The 12,889-nt window shown below is 42.7% G+C and overlaps 1 protein-coding gene and 1 pseudogene across 2 annotated transcripts in view; both read right to left on the bottom strand.

Annotated features, from left to right (window-relative positions):
* SARNP (SAP domain containing ribonucleoprotein) overlaps positions 1-12,889 on the bottom strand; it is a 63,444-nt gene that overhangs the window by 29,548 nt on the left and 21,007 nt on the right. Inside the window, exons 8-10 of one of the 2 annotated variants that reach the window (XM_066254857.1) lie at positions 6,973-6,998; positions 4,491-4,559; positions 3,876-4,310 (exon numbers count right to left, since the gene is read on the bottom strand). In XM_066254857.1, coding sequence (XP_066110954.1) covers positions 4,305-4,310; positions 4,491-4,559; positions 6,973-6,998 — 101 coding nt within the window. In that variant the 3' untranslated portion in view covers positions 3,876-4,304. Of the gene's footprint in view, positions 1-3,875; positions 4,311-4,490; positions 4,560-6,972; positions 6,999-12,889 lie in introns of those variants that run through there. The other variant, XM_066254856.1, reaches the window with a different exon arrangement.
* Positions 5,119-5,702, bottom strand: LOC136323039 (large ribosomal subunit protein eL19-like; annotated as a pseudogene).

Below are 12,889 nucleotides of genomic sequence, written 5' to 3'. Positions count from 1 at the left end.
GTGCACTGCCTAATGTGTACAGTATACGAATAATGGTAAAAACTAAACATATGAGCAGTCATGTAAAAGCCTAGGAAGAATAGCTGAGATCAATACCCTCAAATTTGTAATATGCTCAAGCTGTAAATCTAAAACAAGCTGTAAATCTAAAATATAAAAAACCAGTCATAACTACTGATCCATGGCTCACCCCCTCTCACACACTTTCTCTCTCTTTATCATATATGAGCTACAGCAAAATCTACCAAAATTAGCAAGCTATCAGGGCCTTAAGCTGGATAAAGTAAACACAAATCCTGTGCAAAGGAAATGACAGGAGGTGGGTTTCTCATTGCACTCCTTTAGGATACCAGGATGAAAAAAAGGCATCTCCACACCATCTACTAACTTACCACTATTGGCATCATATTTATGTGAATGAGAACCTACAGAATTGTATAACTTAAAGACAGGTGACAAAATTATGTAAAAAGGTGCTACACTAGAATCCAGGACCCTAAAATAAGGTGGACAGAATGAGCTTATCTGCTGTTCCATATGTAATTTAACCATGTCACTCACTACTTTGGCCAACCAAAAGATACTAGGTAGCAAAATCACCTCTGTTAATAAAGAACAGTTAACCCTGGCCAGTTGGCTCAGCAGTAGAGCACTGGCTCGCCAGTAGAGCACTATACCACCATCTGGTCAGGCTAATTTAAAAAACCTAAAAAAAAAAACCTAAAAAAAAAAAAAAAAATCCAGTTCCTCAGTTCCTCAAGTGATCAAGAACCACATATATGGATTGATCAGATTCCCTTTGTTACATCTAAGACTCACTTTTGACGCTTGTCTCAGTCATGTGATACATTTATCTGTCCCACCCTAAAGGCCGGTCTGTGAAAATATTTTCTGACATTAAACCGGTCCGTGGCCCAAAAAAAGTTGGGGACCACTGCTATAGACTATTTCCATCATCACAGAAATTTCTATTGGACAGTAGTGTTCTAAATAGCAAAATATTAGCATTACTGGAACAATAGTTTATGAGGAAAATCAGAACTGTTAAAACTGGGATGATTCTGAAAACCAGAATTTATGATCAATATAAATGGAACTCAAGACATTTCAAAAAGTCACAATCCTTCAAGCAAAGTGGTCCCTTGAGAAAGTCATATACTCTATATAAAGCACATTGCTACTCAAAATGTGATCTGCCTCCTGGTGCTGGTCCCCAAATAATTACAGTCTGAATTAAGTCCAGAAACTGAGTATGTTTAGAAACTTCCAAAGTAATTTAACACTGCTGTGGCATTTTTATTGTATTTTACAGAAGTACTACTCTGCAATTAACTGGAAATTTTAAAAAGCTAGTGTTTGGCCCTGGCTGGTTGGCTCGGTGGTAGAGCATCTGCCCAGTATATGGTCTGGGGGTTTGATCCCCAGTGACGGCACACAGGAGAAGCAACCATCTGCTTCTCCCCCACCCCTTTTCCCTCTTCTCTCCCTCCCACAGCCAGTAGCTAGATTTGTTCAAGGGTGGCCAAGGGCACTGAGGATGGCTTGTTAGATAGCTTGGTTGATTTGAGCATTGGCCCCAAATGGGGGTTGCCAGGTAGATCCCAATCATGGTGCATGTGGGAGTCTGCCTCACTATCTCCCCTCCTATCATCTAAAAACCCCAAAAAACTAGTCTTTGCCATAGAATTTGAAAAACACTACTCTAGAACACATGTGACAATGAATGTGATTACAGAAGAGAACTCATATAGTTAGTTATATGAGTAACTAACTCATATAACTGTTAATTACCATTACCTGATTATAACCCTTTATAGATTTTAAAATGAAAACTGAAATCTTATCAATGATCAAATCAATCTCAGAAGTCACACAACACAAAGTCATAAAGCCAAGGCACTGGCCAGGCAGCTCTTTTGGTTAGTGTGTTGTCCTGAATCACCAAGGTTGTGCTGATTCACAACCCCTGGTCAGGGTAGTCCCAAGAATCAACCCATGTATGCATAAATAGTAGACAACAAATCAATGTTTCTCTTTATCTCTCCCCCCATTCTCCTCCCTCTAGAATCAATTTTAAAAAATTAAATCATAAAGCCATTTGGCCAACAGAGCTGAACTGAGAAAAAAAGAAAACTAATATTTACTGAGGGTCAAAGTGTAGCTATGATAGGTAATTTTGAATACACAATTATTTACTCTTCACAAACATGGTGTTAGGTATTACGCCCCCACAGATGAGGATCAAACAAGTTTTAATACTTTGCTCAAAGTCACAAAATTAATTAAGGTATCCCTTCATGTTTTACTCAGCCCCCTGTGGACTAAAAATGAAATCAGATCCAATATGAAGAAACATTCTAGAAAAGGAAAGAGAAAATTTGATATCCCTGTAATGAAATGCTTTCAACATAACTCAGGTAGACAGTATAGGTGAGGGACAAATTTGTCTCCATAATGTGTCCACGTGAGCTGAGTAGCAGAAGGTACAATGTTCAATTTTGTTAATTTGATGGAACACACAAACACACATAATTGCCTAGAAAAGTGAAGTTATTGCTGGGATTCTCAGACACCTGACCCTCATATACAAATAAAAATAGATAAGAACCAGGGCCACAGATCCAAGGTACCCTTTCCTTTGGCCACCTAGCAAAACACGAATGACTCTGAGTTTGTAATAATTCTCCCCAATTAAGCTAAATGTGGTTTAAGAATCTCACACTCTGCCTACCTCTCAACTCTCAATTTTTAAAAATTTCACATAAACCAGCAAATACTCCTACTGAATACCTATGGTCTCAGCATCAAGCTGGGCACACAGAGCTGATGTCATATTTCTGGTAAACATCAAAAATGTAACTTGAGGCTGATCAGTGGTGGCACAGTGAATAAAGCCTTAACTTGGAATGCTAAGGTTGCCAGTTCAAAACCTTGGGCTTGCCCAGTCAAGGGCACATATAACAAGCAACCAACAAACAACTAAAGTGAAGCAACTATGAGCTAATGCTTCTCGCCCCCCCACTCCTCTCTCTGTAAATATCAATAAATAAAATCTTAAAAAAAAGCCTCACTAGGAAGTGGCACAGTGGATAGAATGTTGAACTGGGATGCAGAGGACCCAAGTTTGAAACCCCAAAGCCTTCGGCTTGAGTGCAGGCTAACCAGCTTGAGCACGGGGTGGCTGGCTTGAGTATGGGGATCATAGACAAGACCCCACGGTTGCTGGCTTGAGCCCAAAGCCACTGGCTTGAGCAAGGGGTCTCTTGCTCTGCAGTAGCACCCCCCCCATCAAGGCACATATGAGAAAGCAATCAATGAACAATCAAGGAGCCACAATGAAGAATTGATGCTTATCATCTCTCTCCCTTCCTGTCTGACTTATGTGTCCCTCTCTCTCTGTCCCTCTCTCTCACACACATACACACACACAAAAGGAAGATGAAACAGAGTTGTAACCAAAGTTGCAAGTCCCACAAAGGCACAAGTGTTTACTTTTTAGTGTTCAGTTTTTTTCCGGAGCAAAAATATAACTACTGTCAAATCAATTTTCCCTAATGGATTTCAAGAGAGCTCAATATTTCCGTACTCAATAGAAAATAATCACTTTTTTAAATGATGGTTTCTCTGGTTTGAAATATTCTTCTTTTAATCCTGCCACCACACAACAACCAAGAGAAATACAAAGCATGCTCAAACAGCCTGAGTAAAAGCTAAGAAAACAATCTGTATGTAACAATTAGCCTTGTGAAATAACTTTTTAATTTAAAAAAATTTTTTAAAAGATTTTATTTAGCCTGATCAGGCAGTGGCACAGTGGACAGAGCATCAAACTGGGACGCAGAAACACTGAGAGATCACCTGCTTGAGCTTGGGCTCATCTGGCTTGAGTACAGGCTCACAGGCTTGAGCTTGGGATCACAGACATGATCCCATGGCGCACAGGCTTGAGCCCAAACGTCGCTGGCTTCAGCAAGGGGTCACTAGCTCTGCTGTAGCCCCCGGGTCAAGGCACATATGAGAAAGCAATCAATGAACAACTAAAGAGCAGCAATGAAGAATTGATGTTCATCTCTCTCTCCCTTCCTGTCTGTCTGTCCTTATCTGTCCCTCTCTCTGTCTCAAAGAAAAAAAAAGATTTTATTTATTCATTTGAGAGAGAAAGAAAGAAAAGTGGGGGGTGGGCATGGGGTGGAAGGGCCAGGAAGCATCAACTCCCATATGTGCCTCGACCAAGCAAGCCCAGGGTTTCAAACCAGCCACCTTAGCATTCCAGGTCTACACTTGATCCATTGTGCCACCACAGGTCAGGCCTAGAAAACAATTCTTATAATGTAATCAATAGTCAGTGGGCAGAGATAATAGTCAAAAAAATCTTAAAGGGCTGTGCGAAACAATGTGTTACAGTCTCAGCCTAGTAGCCCCTAAACTCTAGCTAATCTTGCAAAAAGTGATTTCAAGCTACCGCTAATGTTGTAAAAATAGTACTTTACCTTTCTGGAGATTGAAGAGACATTCAAACCAAATCTTTGAGCTCTTTCCTTTAGCTTGTCCAGATTAATCTGCAAAAACAGAGGGGAAAAAACCAAACTGTATTTTAAAAATCAAAACAAATTACAGAAGGCAAACACTAGGGTCCAAAAATAATTAAATAAGCCAAATTAGGAAACTAAGCAACACCCATCCATGCCACTAATTATTAAAAAGCCTCTTCTGGAATGTAATGACTCAGCGCTGACCCCTTCATTCATCAAAGCTGGCAAGAGCCTAAGGAGGGTTTAAGATCAAGGTAGGACAAACAATGCTTTAAAAAGCAAACAAATGTCTAAATCATCACTTCCAAACAAATCCTCCAGTCACAATCCAAAATTAATTCATATGCATTATCTCTGCAGAGTTCTTAACTCTATCTCCTAGCAAAAAGAAAATATCATTGCAGATCTACTTTCTTCAGAAGACCTATCTATCACTAGTACGACTGTTTTCTTCCTTTTTCTTGGAAGCCTTGATATATCAAATCTTATGTAACATTTCTTTCTTTTAGGCAGATATAATCTATTTTGAATAATTAATGTGTATAATTGCCAAGACCATGTGTACAGGTAAAAAATATATAAATCTTTATTTCTTCATCTCTTCCTCCTTAGACAGTTTTGATGATTTCCTCCATGTTGGTCTAGAGCCATTCATCACAAGGTTTGTGTGCTTCCGTGGTCTTAGACCTGTTGGACCTCAGCCTGGTCACCCAGAAGTCTCTTGTAAGCCTTGTCTGCCTTCAGCCTGTGAATGTGTTCCATAAGAATCCGCTTATTTTTTAACGTGTTGCCTCTCACTTTCAAGTACATGCTATGATACATGTGGAGTTCAATCTCAGATTCACAGTATCTTCTGAGCAGCCAGCGAAGAATTCTTACCCTCCTCATCCAGGATACCTTCTCAGGCATTCAAGTACTAGCAGTACCCTTCGGCTTACCTTGCCCATACGCCTACCCTTCTTTCAGGCTAAGGTGTTTTCCAGGCATCAAGCCCGGAAATGGACAGTCACAGGCTTCCAAATGACCAGTCCACCTTTGATCAGCTTCCAAATCTGCTGATGGGAGTTGGACTTTGGTGATTTCACGGCTCTCACTGGGGTCAAACCTAACCTTTCTGCCACAATGAATGACAACAAAGGCAAGCCTCTTCTGAAGTCTGAACATTCTCATGGATGCAGCCACAGTGTTGAAAGTTTTTGGAACATTTTCATTACTACTACTACCACCACTGCTACTGAACTGTAAACCCAAGAGCAGGATTTCATAAAACAGCATATTTCATTACATCATTTGTTTCCATTTTCTAAACATGCCTACTAGTTACAATGGCCCAGTAGTATCTTATTCTACTCGTTTTTTCTGATTTTACATTTACTAGATAGTACTGAAAAAAACCAGTATCTATAACTAGAACTCATAAGGCTGCTTTCACAGATTCTCTCATGGTAATTAAGAATTAGACATTATCCACCTGACCAAGTGATGACACAGTGGATCGAGCGTCAACCAAGGACGCTGAGGTCCCAGGTTCAAAACCTCAGGGTCACTGGCTTGAGCCCAACATCGCTGGCTCAACTAGAGCCTCCTGTCAAGGCACATATAAGAAAGCAATCAATAAACTAAAGTGCCACAACTTTGAGTAGATGCTTCTCCTCTCTCTCCCTTCCTGTCTGTCTCCATCTCTCTCAAAAAAAGAATTAAGACATATTCCAAAGTTATTGGATAAGGCCTAAAACTCCAGTATCATTAAACAGTTACAAGGATTATCCTCTATCAAAATCTATCTATTTTTTCAACAGGAGTGGTATGAAGAAGATGTCTATAGTATTTTTGAAGATGTGGCAATTTTCTTGACGTCTTGAGACCTCAAACAATTCTTTTTTATTCAGGACATAAAACACTACTGAAATCAGTAACCGGCCCTGGCCGGTTGGCTCAGCGGTAGAGTGTCGGCCTGACGTGCGGGGGACCCGGGTTCGATTCCCGGCCAGGGCACATAGGAGAAGCGCCCATTTGCTTCTCCACCCCCCCCCCCCTTCCTCTCTGTCTCTCTCTTCCCCTCCTGCAGCCAAGGCTCCATTGGAGCAAAGATGGCCCCGGGCGCTGGGGATGGCTCCTTGGCCTCTGCCCCAGGCGCTAGAGTGGCTCTGGTCGTGGCAGAGCGACGCCCAGGAGGGGCAGAGCATTGCCCCGTGGTGGGCGTGCCAGGTGGATCCCGGTTGGGCGCATGCGGGAGTCTGTCTGACTGTCTCTCCCCGTTTCCAGCTTCAGAAAAATACAAAAACAAACAAACAAACAAACAAAAACAAAAAAATCAGTAACCAATCTCATATGATCTCAGAGTTTCCTCTGACTTGGGTAGGAGGAGGAGGCTCTAACTTTAAAACTAACTGTAGAGAATTAAGCTTTGGCTCTTAAGGTATAAAAAAAGATTTCTTACCATAGGCTTGGTGTCAGATGACAGGCCTAAAAAAGAAAAAGTTTATTCAGTATTTTAAAAAATCATTAAGGAAGCCAACAGTCTTCAAATTACATTAGCTAGCATAGAAATAGTATATAAGACAAATGTCTTTTTATGAAGAGAAAGAAAAGTTACACCTAGAGATCATATCTGCATTCAATGAGAATATAAAATGGTATAGCCACTTCAGAAAACAGTTTGGCAGTTCTTCAAAAAGCTTACCACATGGGGCCCTGGCCGGTTGGCTCAGTGGTAGAGCGTCGGCCTGGCGTGCAGAAGTCCCGGGTTCGATTCCCGGCCAGGGCACACAGGAGAAGCGCCCATTTGCTTCTCCACCCCTCCCCTTCTCCTTCCTCTCTCTCTCTCTCTTCCCCTCCCACAGCCGAGGCTCCATTGGAGCAAAGATGGCCTGGGTGCTGGGGCTGGCTCCTTGGCCTCTGCCCCAGGCGCTAGAGTGGCTCTGGTCACAACAGAGCGATGCCCCGGAGGGGCAGAGCATCGCCCCCTGGTGGGCGTACCGGGTGGATCCCGGTCGGGCGCATGCGGGAGTCTGTCTGACTGTCTCTCCCTGTTTCCAGCTTCAGAAAAATACAAAAAAAAATAAAAGCTTACCACATTGTTTAGCAATTCCACATCTAGGTGTATATATATATATACACACACACACACACACAAATAAAGGAAATCGTACATCCATACAAAAACTGTATATGAAAAAACAAACAAAAAAAACAACTGTATATGAATGTTCACAGCAGCATTATTCATAATAACCAATAAATAAAAACAACCCAAATGTCCATCGACTGATGAATGGATAAAATATGGTATAACCACACAATGGAATGTTATCCAACAATAAAAAGAAATTAAGTACTGATACGTGGTACAACATGGATATACTCTGAATGTATTATGCTAAGTGAAAGAATTCAGTTGCAAAAAACCACAAATTGTATACTTCTGTTTACATGAAGGCAAATTTATATATAAAGAAAAAAATCAGTGGTTGCTTGGGGGGAGGGGATGGGAAACAACTGCTAATGGGTAGAGCATTTCTCTTTCGGGTAGTGAATACGTCCTAAAATTACGACTGTGATGATGACTGCACAACCCTGTGAATATTTTAAAAAAGAACACTGGATTATATATTTTAAATGGATAAATTATATGGCATATGAATTATATCTCAATAAAGCTGTTAAAAAAAAGAGCCATTTCTGGAAAAACGAGAACTACTATCATGGGTTAAAATTACAGCCTTTTTTTTTTAAAAAAGAGAGAAACACAGAAAGGGAGAGATAGAGAGGGAAGGAGAGAGATGAGAACCATCAACTCCTAGTTGATTCACTTGTTGTTTATTTTTATTTATTTTTTTTCTTTTCTTTTTTTTTTTTTGTATTTTTCTGAAGCTGGGAACGGGGAGAGACAGACAGACTCCCGCATGCGCCCGACCGGGATCCACCCGGCACGCCCACCAGGGGCGATGCTCTGCCCACCAGGGGGCGATGCTCTGCCCCTCTGGGGGGTAGCTCTGCCGCGACCAGAGCCACTCTAGCGCCTGGGGCAGAGGCCAAGGAGCCATCCCCAGCGCCCGGGCCATCTTTGCTCCAATGGAGCCTTGGCTGCGGGAGGGGAAGAGAGAGACAGAGAGGAAGGGGGGGGGGTGGAGAAGCAAATGGGCGCTTCTCCTGTGTGCCCTGGCCGGGAATCGAACCCGGGTCCCCCGCATGCCAGGCCGACGCTCTAACGCTGAGCCAACTGGCCAGGGCCCACTTGTTTATCGATTGCTTCTCCTACATGCCTTGACTGTGGGACTCAAGCTGAGCCAGGGACCTCTTGCTCAAGCCAGCGGCCTCAGGCTTCAAGCCAGCAACCCCGGGATCATGTGAATGATCCCGCACTCTAGCCAGCAACCCGAAGGTTTCGAACTGGGGCCTTCAGCAACCCAGGCTGACGCTCAGTCCACTGCAACACCACCAGTCAGGCTAAAATCACAGCCTTTTACGACAATGATCTGTCCTGAAATTATCACTAAGAAGCAAGTAGTAAATTAGCTTATTGGATCAACCCTAATCTAGTCAGTAATTATTTACTTATTCCCTGGCTGGATAACTCAGTTGGTTAAAGAATCATCCTGAAACACAGAGGTTGCCGGTTCAATTCCCAGTCAAAGTATATATAGGAACAAATTGATGTCCCTATTAAAAAAAATTTTTTTTCTATTCTTTTAAGCTACTCTACAGCTCTAGGATATCAGAATTATATGATTAACACTGTAAACATTATCTATACATTATTTTTATTAATCAGGTTTCTTTTTCAGACTAGATATTAATTTTAACTTTTGTTCCTTCTTCAAATAGCACCATCTAACACAGGCATGGCCAACATACGGCCTGTGGGCCAGATCTGGCCCGAAAATGAGTTTATGCAGCCCACGATTAAATTTTTAATATTCTCCACTACTTTAAAATCTCAGCTACTCAGAAGCAAAAGCATCTTCAATTATTGGAAATCGAGATATTTAAGAAGATAGTGATACGCAGAAAAGAATTCCGCGTGTGACTAAATTAGGGTTAACTTCCAATAATTGGTCGAATGGATTCACAATACTTCTTTTTTTTTTTTTTTTTTTTTTAACAGAGGTAGAGATAGACAGGGACAGACAGACAGGAACGGAGAGAGATGAGAAGCATCAATCATCAGTTTCTTGTTGCGCGTTGCGACTTCTTAGTTGTTTTCATTGATTGCTTTCTCACATATGCCTTGACCGTGGGCCTTCAGCAGACCGAGTAACCCCTTGCAGGAGCCAGCGACCTTGGGTCCAAGCTGGTGAGCTCTTTGCTCAAGCCAGATGAGCCCGCGCTCAAGCTGGCGACCTCGGGGTCTCGAACCTGGGTCCTTCCGCATCCCAGTCCCATGCTCTATCCACTGCGCCACCACCTGGTCAGGCACTTCTTTATTTTTTAAAAAAATTCCATTATAAAGATTTACAACTTTTGTACTCGATACGAACTGTTTGACGTTTAGAGGCGATGTGAAATCCACATTCTTTTAGGCGGAGTTTGCCAGTGCGCACCCAAAGTCAAACAATTCATTATTTTTGTGGTCAAGTGTGCTGAATCAAGTGGCATTGTAGCATAGACAATAGCTGCAGCTGATAACTGAAAACGTGTCCAGGCTGTTTGTAAAACAAAATAATTGATTTGCAATATAACCCCTTCAAGCTCATTCTATTAATTATTGTTTCAATTGATTGCAATACAGTTTGGATATTTATACAGTATGTAATTATATTTTTATTAAAATAATATTGTATATTAAAATTTTTTTCACTCACATTTATTCATAAACAAATTACATAATAAAATTTTGTTTACTTAAACGAGTCATTTTTGTATTTAACATTTTTTAATTTTAATATTTCATCCGGCCCGTGAGAAGTTTTCTTCCTAATCTGGCCCGGGGGCAAAAACTGTTGGCCACACCTGACCTAACATCTTTAACAATTTTTGTTGTACTATCACCAATCCTATTTTAAATCTCTTGACATAACTAAAGGGCAGAAAATATCTTATTTCTAAAACACACAGTGATAGTGGCCAGAATTTGGCTGGTCTTTAAAAAAAAAAAAAAGGGCAGCCTGAACTGTGGTGGCACAGTGGGTAAAGCATCGACCTGGAACACTGAGGTTGTCTGTTCAAAGCTCTGGGCTTGCCTGGTCAAGGCACATATGAGAAGCAACAACTACAATTGATGATTGCTACTTCTGCCCCACTGCCTTTCTCTCTCTCTCTCAACTCTCTAAAATCAATAAATAAACATTTTAAAATAAAATTAATTTTAAAAAGCACAGCAAAATACTTTAAGATCTTTGGAGGATATTTTCTTTCTTTTTTTTTTTTTACAGAGGCAGAGATAGGGACAGACAGACAGGAATGGAGAGAGATGAGAAGCATCAATCATCAGTTTCTCTTTGCGCGTGCGACTTCTTAGTTGTTCATTGATTGCTTTCTCACATGTGCCTTGACCGTGGGCCTTCAGCAGACCAAGTAACCCCCTGCTGGAGCCAGTGACCTTGGGTCCAAGCTGGTGAGCTCTTTGCTCATGCCAGATGAGCCCGCGCTCAAGCTGGCGACCTCGGGGTCTCGAACCTGGGTCCTTCCGCATCCCAGTCCGACACTCTATCCACTGCGCCACCACCTGGTCAGGCGATATTTTCTTTTTTTAAAAAAGATTTTATTTATTCATTTCAGAGAGAGAGAGAAAAGCGAGGGAGGAACAAGAACCATCAACTCCCATATGTGCCTCGACCAGGCAAGCCCAGGGTTTCAAACCAGTGACCTCAGCATTCCAGGTTGACGCTTTACCCACTGCACTACCACAGGTCAAGCAGAACATTTTCTTTTACTTTTTTTGTGTGTAACAGAGACAGAGAGGGATAGGAACAGACAGGCAGGAATGAAGAGAGGTGAGAAGCATCAATTCTTGGTTGTGGCACCTTCGTTGTTCATTGATTGCTTTCTCACTTGTGCCTTGACTGGGGGGGCTACCGCAGAGTGAGTGACCCCTTGCTCAAGCCAGCAACCTCTGGGCTCAAGCCAGCGACCCCATGCTCAAGCTAGTAACCTTGGGGTTTCAAATCTGGGTCCTCCATGTCGCAGTCTAAAGCTCTATCTACTGCGCCACCGCCTGGTCAGGCAGGCCGGACATTTACTTAACACACTTGAAACTATGAACAGGTCACTAGGAAGACTGGACTGAATTAAAAGAGTACATTTGAAGTTTTAGTCTCTGAGAACAGAAACTGTGTCCTTTTAAAACTAGTAACTTTTCCCCCTAATTTATTATATAATGCATATTCACTGTAGAAATTTTAAAGACAAGCAAAAAGTCACTCAAAATTCTACCTAGAGATAATGAGTAGGCCCTGGCCGGTTGGCTCAGCGGTGGAGCGTCGGCCTGGTGTGCATGGGTCCTGGGTTCAATTCCCGGCCAGGGCACACAGGAGAGGGGCACACCTGCTTCTCCACCCCTCCCCCTCTCCTTCTTCTCTGTCTCTCTCTTCCCCTCCCGCCAGTCGAGGCTCCATTGGAGCAAAGATGGCCCGGGCGCTGGGGATGGCTCTGTGGCCTCTGCCTCAAGCGCTGGGGTGGCCCTGGATGCAGCAGAGCGACGCCCGGAGGGGCAGAGCGTCACCCTCTGGTGGGCGTGCCGGGTGGATCCCGATCAGGCGCATACCGGAGTCTGTCTGACTACCTCCCCGTTTCCAGCTTTGGAAAAATGAAAAAAAAAAAAAGAGAGAGATAACGAGTAATAACAATTTAGTATATGCCCTTCTAATCTTTTCTTTTTTTTTTTTTTTTTTCAGAAGCTGGAAACTGGGAGAGACAGTCAGACTCCCGCATGCGCCCGACCGGGATCCACCCGGCACGCCCACCAGGGACGAAGCTCTGCCCCTTCGGGGGGGTCGCTGTGCCATGACCAGAGCCACTCTAGCACCTGGGGCAGAGGCCAAGGAGCCATCCCCAGCGCTCGGGCCATCTTTGCTCCAATGGAGCCTTGGCTGCAGGAGGGGAAGAGAGAGACAGAGAGGAAGGAGGGGTGGGGGTGGAGAAGCAAATGGGCGCTTCTCCTATGTGCCCTGGCCGGGAATCGAACCCGGGTCCCCCGCACACCAGGCCGACGCTCTACCGCTGAGCCAACCGGCCAGGGCCCCCTTCTAATCTTTTTTCCTAGCCATACATGCAGTTTTATTACTAAAATGGAAACATAATGCAAATTTTATTACTTGCTTTTTTTTACTTAATATCTTTCTAACAAATCTTTTTTTTTTCCTTTGTGACAGAGAGAGGGACAGGCAGGAAGGGAGAGAGATAAGAAGCATCAATTT

Source organism: Saccopteryx bilineata, chromosome 2 (assembly GCF_036850765.1).
Source record: "Saccopteryx bilineata isolate mSacBil1 chromosome 2, mSacBil1_pri_phased_curated, whole genome shotgun sequence".
NCBI lineage: Eukaryota > Metazoa > Chordata > Mammalia > Chiroptera > Emballonuridae > Saccopteryx > Saccopteryx bilineata.
This window is presented reverse-complemented; position numbering and strand designations above follow the sequence as displayed.